Source organism: Ixodes scapularis, unplaced genomic scaffold, assembly GCF_016920785.2.
Source record: "Ixodes scapularis isolate PalLabHiFi unplaced genomic scaffold, ASM1692078v2 PGA_scaffold2__306_contigs__length_199485367, whole genome shotgun sequence".
Taxonomy (NCBI): Eukaryota; Metazoa; Arthropoda; class Arachnida; order Ixodida; family Ixodidae; genus Ixodes; species Ixodes scapularis.
In genome coordinates, this window is record NW_024609857.1 from 148,631,372 (window position 1) to 148,654,395 (window position 23,024).

General features: G+C 49.2%; 1 protein-coding gene across 1 annotated transcript in view; it reads right to left on the reverse strand.

Moving 5' to 3' along the window:
• LOC120836919 overlaps window positions 1–15,296 on the reverse strand; it is a 38,101-nt gene extending 22,805 nt beyond the window's left edge. Inside the window, 3 exon segments of the mRNA XM_042291584.1 lie at window positions 10,525–13,634; window positions 13,756–13,888; window positions 14,372–15,296. Of these exon segments, the coding sequence (XP_042147518.1) occupies window positions 10,525–13,634; window positions 13,756–13,888; window positions 14,372–15,296 (4,168 nt within the window).
• Between the last annotated feature and the right edge of the window lie 7,728 nt (window positions 15,297–23,024).

Sequence of the window (23,024 nt, forward strand, 5' to 3'; positions counted from 1 at the left end):
CGAAAAAGAAAAACAAGACTAAAAGGACATGCACGGGACGTCGCCAACGCCACGAACGCCACCCGCTTCAAATCCGAACTCGTCGACCACGCGTGGACGTCAGGCCACCGATTTGACTTTGAAACAGCATCGACCTTGGCGAGGGAGTAAAGGTGTGTACCGAGAAAGCTACTGGACGCTTGGTTCATCCAGAACGACAAACGCGGAAGTGAATCATGGCTGGTCAACAAGAACCGTGGCCCCCTGCCAGATGTGTGCACAAACTTTATGTCTTAGTAGCCGAACTTTCCTTGCGGCTCTCACTTGCACTTTGCGTTACTGAAGACGCCTTTCGCATGGGAGGCAAACCGTTTAATTAAATTGCGATTTTTAGTTCTGCCAAGCCGTTTTTGTTATTACAGTTACCATGTCTTCGCCCGGCTTCTGGAGTATTTTGCAGAGTAGGGGTGATTGGGTTTGAGAAGTTCTCGTCCACCTGCCAGTCCAGTACATCAAACTTTTTTCTTTTTCTTTTTTGTTTGTTGCCGAACAGTTATCTCATCGAGAGCTGTAGCATGCACTTCAACCTCGCCTGCGACGTCGCAAGGCAATGTACATATCATCGATGCATCAAAGCTCTTCGTCGATCATCGGGTCTACTCCATTTGATGGCGGCACAATTACCAATTCTACGACCTCTTGGTTGTCATCAGACAAAACCATGTCACCGGCCTATTGAAAAGTCATGTATCTCCAACGTGAAATCCGTAGATGAAATATCCGACTTGCAATCACTCTAACACCACGCGTATACAGGGCGAACAGAGCACACATGCAACACAACCAGTATATCCGTATTTGACCATTGCTCCCTTTTGGGAACATCGACAATTACAGTGATAAAACAAACACGCTAACTGCTTCTTTTTCAATAAAGCTTAATGATAGAAAAGACCGTGCATCTGACGCTGTATATCTCTATATCTTGAACTATGAAACGTTTCTAGTCGTAAACATACCTTAGGGTGAAATCTGCGTGTTGAACTACGAAAGCATGGCGAAGAGACGCAAACGACCCTGAGATATTTCTATTAAAACAAAAACGAAACTATATCGTTATTAAAACAAATTACCCGCTAAAAGATTAATCTTTTTGCCACATTTCAACATTATTTTTAGGAACAGTGGATAAATATTTGTAGGAAAACGAAGCCCTTTAGGTAGCGCTGGTTTTTGCTCCCAAATGAGAACAGTTTGGGCGGAGTTACCTAATGGGTTAACTCCGCCCAAAAAGGTATAAAAGAAAACGAGATACGTCTAAACATTGTAATGCAATTAAGTCGATGTCCACTGCGTGCTGCAGTCAACTTCCCCCACTCATATTGTAACTAAACGATAATGCTATACATCGCCAACAAGGCGAGAACGTCAGGGAAGGGTTTTAGTTGTCCTGCCTCCAGCGCCAGCGGTCGGAGCAATATGTCCATGCCCATGCACGCGCCAAGAACGTACACTCTAAGAAATCCCTGCATCCTAGATCGCAGAGATTGGCTCTTCGAGTGTTTTGCGGGTAAGTACACGCGCAGGCATTTCTTAGATTGTATAGTTTCTTTCGTGATAATGTTCCTGCAAGGTGATTGTTTTGAGCGGAAGGACACGCGGGACCGATTATCAGAGCGTTTCATCGTCAGCACAAGAGGTAATACCAGCCTCTCCCCGCCGGTGTTTCCTCGCTGCTCAGAGGAGAAAGCGAGGCACGGGCGGTCCATTAACCCAAGGCGCCTTAACGACTGTTACGGTATGGCCTCGATGATCCGGTCTTCCACAATGGCGGCGCTAACCCATAAAGAGCCGTTGTCAGTGGACAGGAACATGTCTATCTTGCCGTATCACGGTACGGGGTTTATGGGTTGCACAGGCTTCTTGCTATACGTTTTGCAGAGTGTGCGCACGCACAGAGTGGAACACTCGCATACAAGCACACACACATAAGTATTGTTCATACACAGAAAAGTAAAAGAAAAAAAGAACTTCGTAAAAAAGAAGAGCTTTAACTCAGAAATAGGTATTTGAGTACGTTTAGTATAGTAGATGACAGGCTAAGAATTCAGTAAATGCTTCACCCCGAGCAGGCGCTCATGTCTTTCAGTTGGGCTTTGGCAGCGTGTGCGAAGAAAGGTTTTCGAAGGTAGAAAGCTCACGCTGGAGGCGGAGCATCTACTGCGTTCTTTATCAGTCACCGACGGCAGAGTGAAAATTATACCTTATGGTTTTCTCTCAATTTTCTTATATTCAACGATTATTATTGAACGATTTCTGTTGTTTTTTTCGGATATGCCGACGATGGACATTTATTCCTCAAATTTATATTTGAAAAAAATTGCAAATTTTAGGGTCTTACGTGCAAAACCAATCAATGGGATTTCACATGAAAACCCAACTGGGGATATTTCGACGTGCAACAGAGGTCGGCCACATGATGCGCCCTCCGTAATGTCTACGCAAAATCGTAAGGTCTTTTTGCCCGCATTCAAACACTCCAAATGTCGATAATAATCCTCGGAGAGGTAGAACAAGGAGGACAAAAGACGAACACCAATCTCCAAACAAAACTAGGTGACTGGGAAACAAAACTAGGAATAACGATAATAATCTCTGCAGACGAGAAACAAGGGCTCGAAGGAAAAACACATATCTTCAAACAGAGGTAGGTGACTGGTGCGTGACTGAAAAAAATCCGTCTGGTCCTGGTATCGAACCTGGGACCTCTCCGTCACCCCTTGAGAGGTCCTGGCCCTGGTTTTATACCAGGACCATGCGAATATTTTTAAGTCACGCACCAGTCACACGCCATAGCGGTTGAGAGATACACGTACAAACAACATTTATTCAATATTTGTATCGCAAATTGTATCGCGTGCCACCCCACTCTTGGTTTATTTGTTTGCATAACATGTTCAGAAAGGGATCATAACTCGGCCATCTGGAACCACGGTCGATGCATTCAATTGCGTTCAGACACATAGTACATCAATCAGCATTCCTGTTAGCGATAATCAGGCGGCACGTAGGGGAGAACCTCTCTGACACCGGGGTTCACGCACCAAGCGGCAAAACGGGAACCAGGAAGACCGGCTTCGAGAAACGCCGCCGCTGTGGGAACAGACGAATGCACCTTTTCCCCCGGCAACTCCGAATAAAGGCCTGCCAGAATTGTACTGATACTCCTCCTCGCTCAGACATGACGCGGAGCATGCGTGAACATTAGATCGTTGGTGCCCATGGTTCACCTGCTCATGGCTTACACTGATGTCAAATTAGCGTCCATTGCGGGGGCCCTGTTGCTTAACGCGCACCTTCTGGAGCATACGTTTTGCACCACCGCATTCCATGTTTTGTTTGGCACAAACAGGTTAGAATGACCACCAGTATGTTGGGATGACATCAGATGCAAGCTAAGCATAGTTTGAAATGCCGCAAGTTTCAACGTGATTTTTAAATCTGTTTTTATCACTAACCTATCTTATCACTAGCGCATTAGATGGAAAACATTATTATGATATGCTGGATCCCTGAGGCAAAATGAACTCTTTTCAAGTGTTCCTTCAAGTATACAGAGCAGTCATAAGTACTGTACTAACACCACCTGGAAGACATGCCTGCGCCTTTCCACCTTTAAACGTCACACTAGTAGATCTCCTCAGTGCCCCCTAGGTGACCCGGATAAGTACCATCGTCTACTACATCGTCTGCGACATCGCTTGCTCCATCGCCTGCTTCAGTGGCCATGCTAAGAATGAGCTCACATTAATAGGCTGCTAAGACCGGCCATCTTGATGGTGTCGCATTGCTCGCTATCAGTTTGCGCTCAGCAGTCGCGCCTACAACTATGGCCGCCAGTAAATGCGACATAGTTGTGCCCCTACTCTCGTCAAGCTTCAGCCTGTTGGCCGCTTGGGGCGGGTCTTGGATCTACTTACGAAACGTCATGCGCAGACCTTGTCTTCTAGCTGGTATACTGGCTGTACTGACGTTTAGACAGCAGGACGTTAGTCTGCTATCTGTGCAGGCTTGCTACATTAGCGTCTTAGCTGAGACTGGGTGAAAGAAAGAATTGCAAAGGCTGGGACGCGCGAGCTTGTTGAGAAGCGGTTTGAGTCCTACTCAGCTGGTGCGCAGGCTTTGGCAGCACTTTATTTCCCCCAGTCTAAGCTGAGACACCGTCTAGCAAGCCGGCCCTGTTGCCTTCACTGCAGATGGGAATTCCGGCTACTACAGCTCGAGTGCTAACGTGGTATTATTAACGTGAGGCTACACGTTGTGCGGCTACACGATTGCAAGTTGGTATAGGTCCCCATCCAGACCAAAATGAGCGGACTGTGGTCGAACCCCTCAATGACCCGTGATTTTTTCGGCGTGAACTTAGACTCGACGTACTCCGAGTAACGGTAATGTTTTTTTTGACCGTACCGGAGCGATGTGGGCGCGGACTGGTAGCTTTGATGGTTGGTTCTTCTGCAGAAATATTTTCGCCGCCTTATTGCCAAGACATTTTACAATATTTCATCTACGAACGCTATTGTGGTTACTAATCATCTTCACAAGATAATTATATTTCGCGGAAGAGTGATGAAACACCAACCAGACTTCTCGGAGATCGGAGGCGACCCATGAATGAAGCAGCGCTCGAACTAATTTCTAAAGATTTCTTTGGAAATTCCGCGCTGTGCCTAGCACAATGGGAGTGCCAATTTGCATGAGCAAACGGCGTCTCTCTTAATCGACTACCCTTTGTAGCCTTGAATGTCCCACTAAAGAATTCCTTTGTTTCGCCGATGGTAATTTGTATAAGCGTCTCGCATGTGCGAACTTAGTCCGAATAACACGAAGGAGCAGAAGCGGGAGCTGCGGAGAGTTTCAGCAACCTGCTTCACTAACGCAGAAATAATTGATGAGGATTTCATCGATGTAGGCTTTCTGCGATATTAGACGCTCACATATGCATAATTGCACATTTGGATGTCCTGGGATTCCTAAATACAAAGCATGTTTTATTACTTAAAGGTTTATAACATATATTCCTCGTTCTTCTTTACGACTTTTGTAGACAGTACCATTGCGCTCGCTTAAAAAAATAACGTATTTACACATATCCATGAGGCGTTCAAGAAGCTTATCGTTCCGGCGGCAGAAGGGAGAGAAAGGCAACACTTCCGCAATTTAGTCACTCTAGCGAAACGCGCGCGCGATTCATAGGGTCGATGCCCTGGATACAATATCAAACCATCACAAGTGCGGAGGAAGCTTCTATGGGCCGAGGATGGCAATGGACAGCCACACGTCGAGTTTTTCAGGGATTCACTAATTACCGCGCCCCACTGTTACTTAATGTAGTTCTTTAATTTTCTGTATTTGGCTCTATATTGATCTCCTGGATTGGGCATGCAGCAAGGCAACTTTCCCAAAACTTGCACATTGTTAGCGCGTACAAGAACCTCAAAGCTTCTGAAAATGAGACTGTTTCGTCAAAAAATACCCGCTGAGCAGGTTGCCGTTATTTTTTCCTTTTCTTTCAAGGTGGCAGTTTTTGGTCTAAGGTATAAGAGTCGCAAAGCTGTGGCGTATGGGAAACTGAGGGACACTGAAATGCACTCTTTCTCTAGTGGCAACGCGCGGACCTTAGCTGCATAAGCACTTCATATGCATGCAAACGGCGCCGGAGAAAACTCAATGAGCTCCTTGCTATGCATCCCTCGGTTGGCGAAGGAACCGACACCCGCCTTTCCCACTTGACTAGCTTATTCTGAAATTTTGTTCGCGTATCTGTTTTTCTGATACCGAATATAAATTTATTTTGAAACTCTGAATCTGACGAAGCCCATTCGCGGCTCCACGCAAAAAACGAGCGGGCTTAAATAAAAGCAAGTTGATAAAAAAAATGGCACAACAATTCCAGATTTTTGACGAAGGCATCAGTATCATCTTTAATTATTAAACAACGAAGTGGTGTTTAAAAACACGTCGCACTTCCTCCCCCCAACAAAAAAAAAAAAAAAGAAGAAAAAGGCAAAATAAAACGTTGTGAAGCCGGGTATTTTTTTGTTGGCAGCAATCCTTTTTCCTTCCGAGCGCTCTCTTGATAAATGTCCCTCAAACTGAGGTCAAATAACAGTGACGTCAGGATTTCAGCCACTGCTTCAAAGTTGAATCCGATGTGCGAAGCTTAAACCGAACATTTGGCAATAATTACCCCCCCCCCCCCCCCCCCCTCAAACAAAAAAAAAGTTCCACGGTAACTTTGAAAGTCGAAGGTACTTACTACTCGTGTACACAGCAAATGTGGTTTCGTTCAAAGCATATTTGTTATTGCTGTACTTGAAAAGTCCAAGTATGGTTTATTTTTCGAGAACAATCATGTGAAACTGTTCTTTCGGGTTCCCGTATTTGTGCGTTTGCGGCATTCCTCACTGGCATTTGACTGGCTCTCTTCCATTGATTGTTTGACTATTTTTTGAACGTTTCCCACCGAAACAACAACAACAAAAAATTACTCCGTAGGTACATACTCGACATTAAAATCCAATCTACAGTTTTTTTTTCCGACTTTATGCACCTTCTCCTCAGAGCCAAAGACAAGAAAACTGAGCCTGCAATGCTAATAGCCTTCCGAAATATTGGAGCAAGAGGATATTGAAGCAAGGCTCTGAGACCAAGAATGGCCCCTGAAGCAGAGGTAGCTTAATAACTGCAGTGATATCTTTAAAGTAAGATAACTCTGCAAACAGTCAGTCACCGATTAAGGACGCACTAAAATTTCCGCCTCTTGACGTAACTTCTGTGACTTCCCTCCGACTTTGGCACAGCGTGCACCTTTGAAGCTCAAAAAACGTCGAAACTCGCGCTGGAGGCGAAGCTTCTGCTGCATTCTTTATTTGTCTCTGACTCAGGTAGCATAATGTCTCGAGTGAATGTTTGTTATACGGTGACCCCTGCAAGTAGGCGACAAGGGACAGCATGCTTGGACGGGCAAATGGTAAAAGCTTAATTAATTATTCAGTCCACTTCGATCGGCCGAATTATTTTGACCGCTCGTAAATTGCTCCTCTCGTGCATTTTGTCCACATCACAGCGTCAACTGAATTAAAGGGTTTTTCTTCGTTTAAGTCGGACAACACCTGGCTGACACTTCATCATGTACATTCTGTTCTCAGAGCACATTGAACACTCTGGAACGTTTCACTGTTTGACTGTCAACACATGGAATGATTTTCACTGCTGATTTTGTGCGCTACGGATGAATAGGAAAGCGTTTTAATTTAGTTAAAGGGACCATGAAATGACCTTTTTACTTTTTCCAGATAACTTTTACATTAAACCGTCAATGTTCACTGAATGCCGAACAGGCATCCGTTTTCGTCTCGGTTTATTAACTTTTACACAAAAAATTATTGAAATATCGACTTTTTCATTCTCTCCAACTGACCGCAAAAGAAGCCGTGACGTAGACCGTTTCCGGAACCGGAAGTTCTCTCGGCAGTAGGAGAATGGGAGTGTTAGCGGCAACGAGTTGGGGTGCGCCGGTAGGTTTTACTGCGCTGATGTCACCGACGCATTTCCTGAATCGGCGCCTCTCATCGCCGCATCGCAGCTGAGCGAAATTCAATGAGATATGTTGCGCTACAGCGACAGCATGGGACTAGTCCCATACGCCGGTATGCCTGTTGGGAAGTGCAGCGAGTCTTGTCACCACCCCGTCATTGTTGGCAGAAGGGCCGGCCCGTGTCAGTCGTTTGCAAAGCGACGTAGATGGCGTTTTTCGCGGCCTCGGAGATGCAGGAGCGAGCCGACGTTAAAAAAGATACGTTTGAACTACGAGTGTCAGCAAGAGCCACGTAAATACCTGTTTACACTGGGAGCGGACGCGCGCGCTTGATGGAAGTCTTGTATTCGCGCTGTTGGTAAGCGCTTCGGGACCGTTCTTTTACGATTGCAACTCGATACTGACGCGACACTCGGCAAAGAAAGGTTGGACCGGGGTCGACAGTGACGTGCAGTCTGTCAGAATAAAAATGGCATACCAATAACAAAGTGTACATACCGTGTTACGAAGGCAATCCATACGGCGTTTATTTCAGCTCTATATCACACAAAACAAGAAGATAGAATCGACGAGAGTCCCTTTTCGACGAGTGTTCGTCAACACTGCCTCGGAAAACAAGGGGAAGAGATTGACCTCCTCACCTCTTAATCTAGAATTGAGGTCAGTGATCAAACTATAATACGGGAAGGGTCCACAAGGGTCGCGCGGGCATATTCCATTTAGCACGCCAGCCGGTCGTAGGCAGACGGTCTTGCGACGAAGCAACGCAGCGCCGAGTCGGAATGCCTGCTAGGCCTATACGCTTCGTCGGAGTCGGTGAATCCAGCGTTCTTGTTCGTCGTGGTCTGTTTCCAGTACTGTTTTCTTGCTGCTTGAAGTCGGCACGCGCGGGAAGAACACGTAGAAAAATAAACGTTCAGTCAGTCAGAGTTTTGAGAGGAAGGAAAACAAAGAAAATAAATGTTCGTCGGTCGCCGTCACCCAAGTAACTGGCGGCCCTGCCCTACTGCGCACGCGCAGTAGTTTCTTCGTTTACCACACGATAGATGGCGCTTGGCTCTCAGCATTATCAAATTTGGCAATTTTCGCCACACATCTCTAATTATGCTACAAAATGTGGATCTGAATATTATTTAACAAAACTTTTAGGAAACATTCGCCGGCTATTTATTGTTTACGATCGCGGTGCTGGTGAGGTAGGCTCTTACCCAATAGGCGATGTGGATTCGGCTGACGTGCACCGATTCTGCGTATGCATCGTAGTGAACAGGCGAAGGAAGGAAGGCGCAAAAGAGTCCAGTTTTCTTTTAAAAGTTCTATAGCAAATAATTTTTTTGGGCTCCCTATTTTTGTGTTTTTGTGTTTCTTTTCACACCTTTTACGACGTGCGGTGGATGAAACTCGATTTTAAAATCATTTCATGGTCCCTTTAAACATGACAGTATGTTTTATCAGCTCTGTCATGCCAGTGGAGCTGGAAACTTCAGAAAGCGATAATGGTTTATATTTGATAAACACCATATTTTCTTTTCAAGCTTTTGAATGATGCTCCGTCACAATGCCACCATGTGATCTTTCCAGAATGACAACGACTCACGGGGGATGTGAAAGGCTGAAGTGATAAATACCTTCGAAATATCCATGAACGAACAGGCTGACCCAACACCAGCAAAAATAAAAATAGCTTCACATGAAGAATACTTGAACCGCAAATAAGCTATTACTGAACGGATGGTCACATGCAAATGGAGCTTTAGCTGAGGTCAATGGCTCAGTCTTTAGAGAGCACGAATATGAGGTGCACCGTTTCTATTTCTTTTTAAAGATTTTTGGCTCAGACTTGGGATGTTAATATGTGAATAAATTCTCTGGTGAATCTTACCTTTGTACACATTTTATGCACGAGTCTGGCAAACATCACAATTACCAAAGGGGGCTAAAGTCAATGTAATAAAAAGCGAGAAAGAAAAGAAAATTGGCGTTCGCGCGAAGGTTAACGGTTGTGGTTACCAACGGTCCTTCGACGACTGTTCAAGCACCGTTTCTGGACGACACAACGTCCAAACGCGGCACGTCTTCGGCCATCAATTCAAGGCCATAGGAGATGAGAAGTACCCACGGAAATGCGATGATGCTGTCGCGAGCCCGACGAGGACGCACGGAGAGTCCAGGAGGACGAGGATTTCTCGGTTGACTTAGTCGACGCTGACAACAATCCGAACGGCCGCGGCTGTGAGGGAGCAGCTACCGCTGCCGTGGCACGCACATGCACGCATGTCGCATGCCAGCAACGCCAACTAAAGCGCTCCGCTCAAAACACTCGGCCAACTTTACACTGTCCACACCTCGGACCGACCATGGGAGGACGAGGAATGCGAGATTTTTTCGAGCTGCGCCAACTGGAACCACTCGGGCCCTCACGTCTCTGCGCACATGCGCGGTTTGTGAGGCCCCGAGACTTTGGCTCCGCCGGTTGGGAAGGCGATGAGAATTAGTAAAGCCGGCGGAGTAGGCGGACGATGATGATGATGCAAACTTTTATTATAATATGGAAATATCCGAAGGTGGGTGGGGCCCCTAGTCCAGGGCTCCAGTGCTGGCCGCTGCTGCCTTGGCCCGCCCAACCAGACTACGCTGGTCGTCCGGGTGCGAGCTGAGCAACGCAGCTTCCCAAGTCTCCGGGGAAGGGGAGGAGATGGGGGGAAGGGATGGGTGGGATTGGCAGGCCCACGTGACGTGGTATAAGGAGGGGTACCCTGAGCAATGTGGGCAGCTAGCAGGGTACATAGTGGGATAAAACTTGTGGAGGAGGGCGAGGTGTCTGTAGGTGTGGGATTGGAGTTGGTGCCAGATCACGGCCTCTTCTTGCGTTAGGCTCCGATGTGGAGGGGGGTATCTAAATCTCTCGCCTCGTTGATGAATTAGGATTTCAGAGTATTGGTTGGTTACGGGAATAAATTTGAGAATTGTGTTGTGGTCCTCTGTTTGTGGCACCCGGTGTGTACAGGCTCGGGCTACGGCATGGGCTTGCCGATTTCCATCTACAGATTCATGGCCAGGAGTCCAGATAAGCGTCGTTTCTGGAAGCGGGGTTTTGAGGTCTGTTAAGATGCGCAGAGCGCATGGTGAGATCCTGCCCGCTCGGAATCGTCGCAGGGCGGTTTGGGAATCGGAGAGGATATTGAGGTATTCCTTGCCGGAGGCGATTGCCAGGGCGATGGCCGTTTCTTCTGCCTCCACTGGATTGATAGTGCGGATGGAGGCCGTAACTACCGTCTTTAGATCGTGGTCTATCACGCTGACTGCGGCCGCTGGTTGATCCGAGTACATGGCAGCGTCAGTAAAACGGGTGTCTGCCTTGCTGCTATATTTGTGTTGGAGGGCCCGAGCTCGGGCAATGCGGCGGCCGGAGTGAAGGATGGGATGCATGTTCTTGGGGATCGGGGCCACTTGAATGTGGTCTCGTATGGCCGTTGGTAGGCGAACCGTGTTCCGCACCGAGCTGGGTATCGGGAAGTGTAAGTTATGGAGGACTGTGCGGCCGGTGGGGGTGAGGGCCAGCCGTTCTTGCTGGCTGGCTAGGTGTGCCTGTATGAGCTCTTGAAGGGTGTTATGTACGCCCATGGCTAGGAGCTTATCTGTGGCGGCGTAAAGTGGCAGGCCCAGAGCAATCTTGAAGGCTTTGCGGATAAGGATATTTATTCTGTTCTTCTCACCCTGGTTTAAGTTGAGGTATGGGATGGAATAGGTGATGCGGCTGGTGATGAGAGCCTGGGTGAGCTGGATCACGTCGGTCTCCTTGAGCCCGTGTTTGCGGTTTGTGATGCGTCCCACCATGCGCATGATTTGGGTGACTGTTTTTTGGAGGGTTTGTATGGTGTAGTTTGCCCTACCGTCTGCCTGCAGATGGAGGCCAAGTACCCGGAGCCTTGGCACCGTCGGGATGGGGATGCTGCCATCGAGGTAGAGTTCGATATTGCTATTCTGGTCGGGGTGCCGCTTGTTTCGGCGATGCAGGAGGAGTAGCTCTGATTTCTCGGCCGAGCATTGCAAGTTGCCCGAAGTAAGATATCGTTGGACGGTGTCTACCGCGGTTTGTAGTGCGTCTTGTTTGGAGCCCTCCGACCCCGAGGTGGTCCAAATGGTGAGATCGTCTGCGTATAGGGTGTGTCTGATGTGCGGGATTTCCTCCAACTGTTCGGGCAGCTTGCGCATGGCCAGATTGAACAGTGTGGGGGAGAGAACGGAGCCCTGTGGGGTGCCCTTGTTGGGGACGGGTAGAGGGTCCGTTCGGATGGAATCTATGCCAATGGTCGCTGTGCGGTTGCGAAGGAAGTTACATATGTAGTTGTAACTCTTCTCTCCGCAGTCTGTGGAGGCTAGGTTCTGAAGAATTAGGGTGTGGCTGACGTTATCGAAAGCTCCTTTAATGTCTAGAGCGAGGAGAGCTTGGGTGCTGCAGGAGGATATATTATCTATGAGGTCTTCTTTGAGTTGTAGAAGCACGTCTTGAGCGGACAGGTGGGCTCTGAATCCAAACATGGTGTGTGGGAAGGCTTCTGTGTCTTCGAGGAAGGGCTGTAGACGGTTAAGCACAACGTGCTCGAACAGTTTCCCGAGACATGATGTAAGGGAGATAGGCCGTAGGTTGTTCAGGCTGGGTGGTTTGCCGGGCTTTGGGATTAGAACAATCTCAGCATGTTTCCAGTCTTCCGGGAGTTTGTGGGTTTCCCAGATCTGGTTGAAGTACGTGGTGAGGTCTTCAAGAGAGTCAGGATCGAGGTTGCGAAGGAGGCGGTTCTGGATTCCATCTTTACCAGGGGCCGTGTTTCTCGTGAGGGTAAGCACAGCATGGGTGATCTCCGTTGTCGTGAAAGGTCTGTCCAGGTCGGGATTGGCGGACCCCCTGTAGTTGGGGTAGTCTGTGTTGATCGCTGGGCCAATGTATCTCTCGGTGAGGTCCCGAAGAATATCAGCGTTCGTGCCGGGGTGATCGTGGATTATTTTACGGAGCATCTGGCTTGAGTGCCGTTTGCCTTTGGTGGGATCGAGCAGGTGCCGCAGGAAGGACCACGTGCGCGCGGTGCTCAACGTGCCCTGAAACCTGTCACACACCTGGTGCCAGTTGGATTGCGCTAATTTGGAGGCATATTGGAACGCCTCCTCTGTCAGTGTAGCAATTTTTAATTTAAGTTTGCGGTTAAGCCTTTGGCGGCGCCATCGTTTAAGGAGGCCTCGCCTGGCCTCCCAGAGATGGAGAAGGTATGGATCTACTGCTGGGGTATCTGGGGTGAGGGTAAGTAATTTTGTGTGTTCTTTAGCGTCCACGCATAGTTGCTGGAGCCAAGATTCGAAGTCTGGAGGTGAGGGGGAGTTTTTGTCCTTTCGCGCTTTTCGGAAGGCGTCCCAGTCAGTAAGCGCCTGCTTCCGAAGGGCTTTTCTTTGCGAATTGAGAGCGATTTCAATTTCAATTATGGAATGATCACTCCCGAGGGTTTCCTCTGTGTTCGTCCATTCCGCGTGAGGGGTGAATTTTACGAAGGCGAGATCGGGACAAGTGTCCCTTGTGATGCTGTTGCCTGTTCGCGTCGGGCAAGAGGGATCGGTAAGGGTGGTGAGCTGATGTTGACATATCGTTTCGTATAGCCGATTTCCCTTGGCCGTGGCCTTGGGATAGCCCCAAGCCTGATGTGGGGCGTTGAAATCGCCAACAATGAGAAGATTTTGTTGGGATAAGGTTAAAGCACTCGAGAATATGCGTTCAAATGCGTCTTTACGGTGACTGGGAGGGCTGTATATATTAAGTACGAAAAGACTGGGGGAATGCCTGCGCGTGGGGAGGAGTTCAACTAGAACGTGTCCAATTGAGGTCCCCGCAATGGTGTGTTGCTTAGCCGTGATGTGGTTAGCAATTAGCGTGGCCACCTGCGGATGGTCTGGGGAGGTAAAGGCTTGGTAGCCTGCTAGGGTGGGGATGATACCAGTTTCCTGCAGGGCAAGCACTTCTGGAGGGAATTTCTGATGGGCAATGTGCTGCGCAAGAGCAGCGCGTTTCCTGCGGTACCCTCGACAGTTCCATTGCCACACCCGAGTTGGGTTACAACTCGGTGGGCGTCGTGCCGTCATCGTGAGGCAGGGATAGTGGGGGGTATGGTTGGCAGCGTGTTTCTATCCGCCTATTTTTGCGGGTGGTGTAGAAATCCCGGTTGGCTTCTTTTAAGTCATGAATGTCGGCCTGGATTTGGTCGAATTTTTGGTTGTGGGCGCGGATGTTATCTGTAACCTCTTTAAGGGTGTGGCAGATTGTTTCTGCGGAAGGGATACTCGTAGTAACGGGGGCAGCAGGATCAGTGTCTCGCCGCTCCTGCGCAGTAATGCGCTCCTCCATGCGAGTGAGGCGCTCCATGATTTGGAGGAGGAGATTTTCTACCCTCTCTTGCCGCGCATCAGCTAGGGGGATTGTTGTGAGTGCCGCGGGAAGGGGGGGTAATGGGTTGGTGGTTGGGGGCAAGGCCTGAGACCCGGTGAGCCGCGTCGCCCAGCTCACCTGCTGCGTGTCGGTGTAGGGCTCCGTTCGGGAGTTGTCCGATTGAAGAGCCTGGCCACTGGTGGCTTCCTGCTTGGCGGATGCTCCCGCCGGTGTCTGTTTGGGCCCGGGCAGGTTTCCCCGAGGTTGCTGGCCAGGACGGGAATTTGTGCGAGAGGCCGGGCGGGATTGGGAGCGGGTCTGGTTCTGTTGTCGCCTGCTGTTGCTGCGGTCACGGCCTGTGTTGCCGTGTCCTCCCCTCCTACTTGGGCGGCTGACGCGCTGAGTTGCTCGGGGTTTGGCAAACCGCTGCGGACAGCTTGTATCATTGGTGGGATGGTCGCCGTGGCACTGGGTGCACTTCGGGGCGCACACATGGTCGGTTGGGGGGTTGGGTACTGCACACTTGAGGCATATTTTTATGTGCGGCGTGGGGCAGACGTCGGCCCGATGCCCCGCCACCAGACATTTAGTGCAAACCTGTCTGATGGGCCGGTAGGGGAAGCAGCGCTGAAGCGCGCTCTGGTACTGGACGTACGGGGGGATTTTGCGTCCCTCAAACGTGACGAGGGCCGTGCCAGTGTTGCCCAGTAGACGGGCATGCAGGATCCTGTATCCTGGGGCCTCTAGGTGATGGAGGAGTTTTTCGGGGCTGGACCCCGGTTCGATGTCGTGGACTACCCCTTTGATGGAGTTGTCCGGGGAGGCCACGTACGTGTATGTTGGGTAGTCCTTCCCGCCAAGTCGTAGGTGGTGGATCTGGGTGATGGCTTGAACGACCTCTATGTGGGCCGTGCTTACTATCACGATGTTGCGGTCGTGATTGAGTTGGAGTTTGGTTGCAGCGTGTAGTTCCTCGATGGTGATCTTAGCCTCCGTGCTGATGTGTTGGGCAACCTGGTACGGTTTCCAATTGGAGAGGTTGAGGCCGTCTCGCGGGCGCATGACGACTTTGAATTCTCCCCTCGGCAGCGGGGGTAGGCGCTGAGGTTTTTTCTGTGGACGGGGTATCGGTGGGCTGGGCTGTAGGGGATTGCCGGTGGTGAGATCCACTTCAGCGGTTGAAATCGCTCTCAACTTGTGCCCGCGGTAGTAGGCTGTGAACCAGCCGTCGCTACGGGTATTGGTGGAATCTTCTGCCGTGGTAGTTTCCATGTCAGTTAGGGAGGTTTCTGGCGTTGACGAAGCCATCGTGGTTGTAGTTCAGGCCGGGACGCTCGCTGCGGCGCTGCGAAAATGGAGCGCTGCCGGCGCGGAGGTGGCTCTCATTCCAAGAGCTCTGAGATTCGGTGGGCTTAGTGCGGCGAGGCCACACTCGGAGATGAAGAACGTCCAAAAAGTAGGTTTCCGGGCCGCTCACTTGGTCGATGATGGTATTGGCAGGACCGGAACGGTGAGAGGTGTTAATTTATTATATCTTCAGGAGAGACCCATGAGATCTAGGCGGACGACGCGCCTCAACGGGAACCATAAAAACGCGCTAGTCTAATTTCGGAGAGCTCTTTCTTCAGGCTTCCTGCTCCCGAGTACATTTTTGACTTTCCTTTGTGATTTTTCGTTTGATCTAACTGCGAACAATCTCCGGTTTCTATTGCTTGGGTTATTTTTTTTAAAATTTGCTTTGTGTCTGTGTGTGCGCCTGCGTGCGTGCGCGCGTGCGCGCGTGCGCGCGTGCGTGCACTTTAAGAAAAAAGGGAGCGCGACTTAGTCCCTCGGGGGACCAAATGCGCTGCCACCACCATTAGTGCCCTAGGGGAGCAACTGTAACGGGAGCAACTGTTGCACCCTTTCAGTTACACCTCGAGGACTAGCTGTTAGGCCCTTACAGTTGGTCCTTTGGGACCAACTGTTACACCGTTTCAATTGAACCTCGAAGACGAACTGTTAGACCCTTGCGCTTGGACCCCTGGGACTAACTGTTACTCCGTTTCAAATGAACCCCGAGGACTAACTGTTAGGCCCTTGCACTTGGACCCCTGGGTCTAAACGTTGCGCTCTTGGATTTAGGCTTCTGGGACTAAAGGTTTATCCTTTACATTTGGTCCCGAGCCACACATCTCCGAAACGAAATTGTGGAGTTCAGGTTAAACGTAGCTTTATTGCCTCGTAGATACACATCGCATTCAAGGATGACTGAAGTCGAAGTTCCTGGGCGGTAGAATCCACGATAAGGCCAAATTCCGAAGAGTGCACTTGCGTCGACGATGGCTTGGACACTGGGACGTCTGTCCAAGCCGGTCGTGGTCCCAGCACCGTTTATTGTGGCACCGGCAGCTTCTTGCCTGTTTGCGAGGAATTTGGGTTATTAGTAACAGGGCAGCGTAAATGCCCAATCGCTTGACAAATATATGATATATAAGTTATAACACACGCAGAATAAATTAACAAATAGGCTGCATAAGTGATACAATGGTTCGCATCTAACATGCGATCTGTTGACAGCAGACCAGCGCAATATTAGATTTTAGTAGACCGTTTGCTGCGAATTACAGACCCAGCGCGTGCGTGCTCGAACTATGCTTCAAAGTGACGGCACGATCTCCCGCCATCAACGCGAAAGTCTAGTGTACAATCGAATAAATATTTCCATTAATGCCGGTTCTCACACGCAGCGAAGCGCTGATGTAGCGCTGCTCACGTGTCATGAGCTACTTTTCGTCTGCCATGAGCAAGAGTTTTGTCGGTGCGATACAAAGCTGGTGACCGATCCCGTCAGCACGGGCTTAGCGCAAGGTCAGCGCTATGCCTGTAGCGCTCCGCTGCATGTGTGGACAGGCGTTTATGGTCAAGCGATCCTGCCAGGCTCTGCGAAACACAGACAAAAAAAAAAATAAGCCATAGGTAGAACTGGCGTTTCCCTCGATACGATTGAATATGAGATCTCTGTGCTGCATAACAAAATCAGCAACCATGGTGCCAAAAAGAATAGAGCATGGCGCGCGCTTTGCAAGCTAGAGAACGCACTCAAAATGAAACACTTGCTGAAGCCGCAGTTAATAAATACACCATAAAATGAATCACTTCGACATACCTTAATCGAGTTCCCTTGACTTGTGACTTCAGAACAGATCAAGTGCAGTGCTTCAGTACCGCGAATCCAAACCGGATCCCGCCATGATCGGAGACGACACAAGGCGACCAGCCTCCGACGAAGGCTGTATGTCGACTTTCAACTTACTAAAAACAGGTTCTTTTCAAACAAAGACACTTCCCATTTTCCCGACGGACCCCATCTGCCCAAGTAACGCCCCCCCCCCCCCCCCCCCCCCCGTGTACAAGGACTCGGAGCAAAGAATGCAGGGTAGGGGATGGGGGGGAGGGGGCAGTGCGCGCCGAAGATAATCTCTTTTCCCGCTCCCACTACACACGACACAAGGACACCGAAGAGCTCCAAGGACGGGAGAAGGTCGCCATTTTCAACACGCCGGTCGAGTGACTTACAAGCAAACCCTTTTTTTTTTCTTTCTTTTCTCTCTCTCTCTTAAGCATTTTCAGCTTTCTCGAGTGGCTTTTTTTTTTTTAGTTTGCATTTGTTTTGTATTAGTAGGGTGCTGCCAGGTGCGACGTTCCGGGCGTGGTTCGTTCTTCGTTGTTCATCTGGATTGTTCTGGAAACAGCGACGACGATGGCATGAAGGCGTCTGAATACTGCCCCTGAATGTGCTCTTTAAGTGGAACGTGCTGTGCATCAAGTGTGTCGTTGCGGATTTTGAGTTCGACATTGGACTACCCAGAAAGGTTTGTCACGCAGACGCTGAGGCGCGTTCCCACCGGTGATGCGATCTAGTCGCGCGATAACTTTCATCGCAAAAGCGACCATCGCGGGCAAAAAGCGACGCGATTTGAGCAGTCGCTACTCATCCCGACTTTTTTGCGATGCGATGTAGTCGCGGAGCGGCTGAGCCAATCAACGGCGTTTGGAGCGAGAGTTTTCGAGAAACGACTCGCCAACGAAGGCGTTGGACTCGCTTAGGCCCGCTTCAGACGGGGCAACTTTTCCAGCAATTTTGAGGTTGCTGGCGGGTTGTTCCCTAGCTTTCCCTAGATCGACGTGAATTGCTGAGATCGGGTCCGGCTCGAACAAGCGAGCAACTCGGAGCAATTCGAAGACCGTTGAAGCGGCTGCAGCCAATCAGAGACGCGATATTTTCACGTGACACCCCTTTGGTGGTGATGATGACAGCTAAAGACTTAGTTCTGGTTTGGAATGGATCGTTTTCGGAAATAAACAGTTTCAGAAAAATGACTTAGTATTCTCAACGCCGTTCAAAGATATATAAGAACGCGTTTTTAGCGCGTAGCTGGGCGTCTAAATAGTGAAAGAAGAATCAAATTTAATGATGATGATGGCAAGTCGGAGCAATTCGGTTGCTGCGTGTGAACGCGGGCGGCCGGTGTTGCTGGTGTTGCGACGTCAAATTGCTGGGTGAAATTGCTCCGTCTGAAGCGGGCCTTATCGCACACGCCGGTGTGACCATCTAATTTTTTTTGCAATGCGATCTAGTCGCATCGCGCGACTGCTTATATCGCCGGTGGGAATGCTCAGTTTTAGCGATTGAAGTGACCATTTATTCTGACTGCGAGACTCCGGTGTTAAAAGCGTGGCTTCTACAAACTGTTAAGTTTAATTTTAAAAAGAAAAAAAGTGTTAGTATTTGGAGGTGTTGCGTTTGGATAAATGCACATTTTTTGCGCGAAGGCAAATTACGTAAATGGGACTTGTGGAATGTCAACAGATCCTTTTTGACGAGATAGTTGGGTGAAGTCGAGTCAACACATTCGTTCACTCGCATTCAGACAACGCGTGAAGCTCTACCATGTAATGTCTTAACATTCGTGGCACATTAAACAAATTCGCCAGTTTCGTCCGAGTTTTGTCAACACTTTCAGCCGTGCTGGGCTGAGTCTCGCCGATCCCCAAGACAAGCGAAATATCATCCGTCCTCCTGGCGAACATTCCGTTTACATTCGGGGACTAAGTCATACAGATGCACCCTGTCTGAGGGGAACTAATGGATGCTTTTGCTCGCGCACGCCTAACGGTTGGTCCCAGTCGAGCGCAGTTAGTCCCCAGCTTTTGCGCACGGTACCTAGCTTGAGCCAGATGGTCCTTTCGGGGAGCAACTGGGAGTTCAGAGGACCAAATGCTGCCGTTAGTCCCTTGAAGCCAACTTTTTTCTTAGAGTGTGTGTGTGTGTGTGTGTGTGTGTGTAAAACGTTTTCGCGCGTGAATAACAAACAAAGATAGGGCATTTAATAAGTTTAAGGCACCGCTGGTGGTGAGCGGGTCTGATGGTCAGTACAGTTCGCTCAAGCTTGCTGTATATTTTTATTTTTTCTCCTCTATTGAAATGTGCGCCCAGGAACGCGTTCCCCAAAGCTGGCCTTTTCCCTATGCATATTTGGCTTCACGTAGCTATTTCTTTTGCAGTCTACATTTTAGCTACGATGCCGCCAAAATTGTTACAGCTACAGCTGTTATCGGGGACGGTACCTCCCGGAGAAATGCAGTGTCGTCCTTTGCTAAAACTTCACGGTGACGTCATCACCATGTCATCAATCACATGATCCTCCCAACCACCGCCGCTGTCGCCGCTAAGTTTATAAAACAGAAATTTCCGTCCGTCCAGCTGGATGATCGATCCAGCAACCTACGGACGACATCAATCGTTTCGTCTGCGCCGAGAAAGTGAGAGAGAGAGAGAGAGAAAGAAGAAGACGAGAGCGCGCAGGGACGTCAGAATGTCGAGTGCTGATTGGAACGATAAGTGGGTATACACCTAACGCTAGCTGATTCTGTCTTCGCCGCATTCGTCCGAAGAAGGTTAGAACGCGGAACGCCGGCGTCTGGCGTTTTGGCTCTCGCATTCGAAGGCGTTCGACGAGTACTTCCGATCAGAGCTCGGTACTCTGACTTCCTTTCTCTCCGTTTCTCGGCGTCTACAGTACATCGCTCTACCAAACTAGCTTCCGACGGGACACATTTTAGTGAATTAAGTAGCGAATTAATAGTGACTTTAGTGAAGTATATATACTTTTTATTTATTTCTGCCTCCGACGACGCTTCGGCGTCTTGTGGTACTCGAACGTGCACGCGCAGTCACAGCATGCATGGAGAAAAACAACGAGCCCGTGATGGAGGCGTTCGAAAGGACCCCTTACCGTTCTTACCTTTTTTTTTAATGTTTTGTGTTGATTTATAAATACCCGCCAACAGCAAGATGCCTTTCTTATGGTGAATCACAGCGCAGACGAAAAAGAAACATACGGACACACAGCTCGAACACCCTAACATTATCCAAGCAAAATACTGGACAAAGTTATAAAAGCAGAAAACAAAATCTCAAGATATGCTATAGTTCTGAGAATACAACGTTTAAAAACAATAGTTTAAAGACATAAGCATGCCAACTGGAAGTGGAGAAACACCAAAATCGGGGGCGCACCATATTTAACATTCGTAGATCAGGCGCAACGAAGCAATGGCGGAACTCGATGATAATCTAATCATCCGTGTTTTGCCACTGCCAGCTTTGCGCCTGCTGCATGAGTTCTCACGAGCTTCAACTCTTTCTAAAAAGAGTTGGTTTAGTGGTTTTCGATGACGCTGAGTAAGTTTCTAATTGGAATCATACTGTTTGATGGGAACAGCGAAACAAAGACCTAGGACCAGGACGAAGAAACACATGGACAGGGACAGGGTGTGTTTTTTTCGTCCTGGTCCTACGTCTTTGTTGCGCTTATCCCACCAAACAGTATGTACCACCAACTAGCCCAATTACATGCCTTGTTTAAATCATATCTCTATTTTCACTACTTAAAAGTTAATTAACGAATTTTAATTAATTAGCTGTCTTATTGCAAAAATTAGCCACTCACCCAATGTCCCCCTGGCCGTATAACTCACCTGCATAAACCGTGTTAGTGCATCTTTTACGAATCTTTTGTAAGAAGTCTGTTCGAATTAAAATAGAACACCCGGTATATATGTGTATATATATACTATATATCTATACAATACCGAGGCGCCCCAACCGATGCCGCACGATGATGTACCCCCACAGCAGCTCTATGCAGCCGGGAAAGCTGGAAAGCGAAGACTACAAGTAGCATATGGCGGCTGCACCACTTCCAGAATTCCCGCACCTGCACAGTTCGCTCGGTGAGGTCGGTCTATTACGCGAGCGCCGAGCTGCGGTCGCTCCGACGCATAAATAGTGGAAATGCAATCGAACTTGGTTGCAATAACGGGGCTAATGTGGGAGAAAAAAAAAGATGTAGGAAAGACCCTTACGAGAGCAAATGAAACAATAGAGACTAGGCGGAGCTATAATTCGCCTGCTTCTTTTGTGGGGGTTGTGTTGACGTCACAACGCCGAGGTCTCATTGGCTCTGATTGCAGGATAGTGGGCAGACCGCGAAACAAGGTGCATGGAGGTATAAGCCCTATCCTTCAATCAGTGCCAGTCAGAGCTCGGCGTTTTGACGTCACCACAACCCCTGCCAGAAAAGCGGACGAATCTGCGCTCCCTATAGGTTGGCATCGCAGCACCACGTTGGGTCTGCAAGAGGGGAGTAGAGGAAAGGCAAATTTTATTGCGCTTTTCGTGAAGCTCCAAGTGATCAGAATAATTTGGCGATGACATATGGACGAAAAGCAAAGGTAAATGAAAAGACGACTTGGAAGCTATCTCGAGCTGATGTCGGCACGGCCATAGCCTCCTATATACTGACAAAGCCTGGCAGATCGCCAGGGGAAGCGGCTGCCGAAATGGAAAAGGGGGAGCGCCAGACAACAGATGAGAGGAAAGCCACGTGACTGGCGTGCCGCTGCGGCGAGACGCCGAAACACACTTCTCCCGAGCGGAAAAGTGTGTTTTGGGTCCTCGCCGCTGCCAAAGCTGTGCGCTGCGTCAAGGTTCCCCGAGAAATGGCTCTTTGATGCTCTGTGCTACCCGACCCTCGCTGTCCAAATCTGCGACCGGGCACTCTATAACTCCCACGTCGAACTGGCAGGCTTTGTGAGTATAGAGGAGGCTACGGCACGGCGCATAGGCAGACGCTTCACCTCACCGGAATCCGGTTTCTGCGCAGGCGAAGTGCTTCCTCCTGGTGTGGGCAAACCCCTGCTCGTTTGTAAACAGCGCGTCGGTCTACACTTACCAACATTTAAAACAGTTTTCTAAAGCAAAAAAGAAAAAAAAAAGACTTAGCGGATTGAGTGGGCACGGACGCTGCTGTGACCTCATATCACGCAGCTTTAATCGCTCTTTCTGGGAAGGCGCCTGGCTTCCGTCATTCCCGTTTTGGTTAGCGCTTTGTTCCCCTTGGAGACGCAAAATTGCGGGAGAACAAACGGTGAAAACCAATGTGGAGCACAAGTTCGTCTGCTTCTTTCCCAGGGATTACGGTGACGTCAGAACGCCGAACTCTGATTGGCTCCGATTGGAAGGATAATGGGTAGACCTCAAGGTAGCTAGCCTTGAGGACTGCCCAATATTCTTCTAATCTGAGCCAATCAGAGCTCGGTGTCCTGACGTCGCGGGAACCCCCTGGGAAAGTAGCAGACAAAACTTTCTTTCCGCATAATCGGCTTCTCACACTCATTCAGGGTAGTCGCAGAAATCGTACTATATTTCGTTTCAACTTGAGTCCAGATGCAGCCGACGCTGCGAGGCAATCGAACCAATCAAGCAATGTCAAAAGCACGAGCCACTAGGCCTTTTTTGTTTATGATTGGTTCAGCGGTGATAGAACACGTACGCACAACAAACACCATGATGGTGCACTTTTGACGCCGTCAGATTGGTCCTACCAACTCGTAGCGTCGGCTGCGTCTGAACTTAAAGGGGCCCTGCAGCGACCTTCTTGCTGTTTTTTTATTTGCGCCGAACCTGAGAGCACTGAACGTAGTAACTTA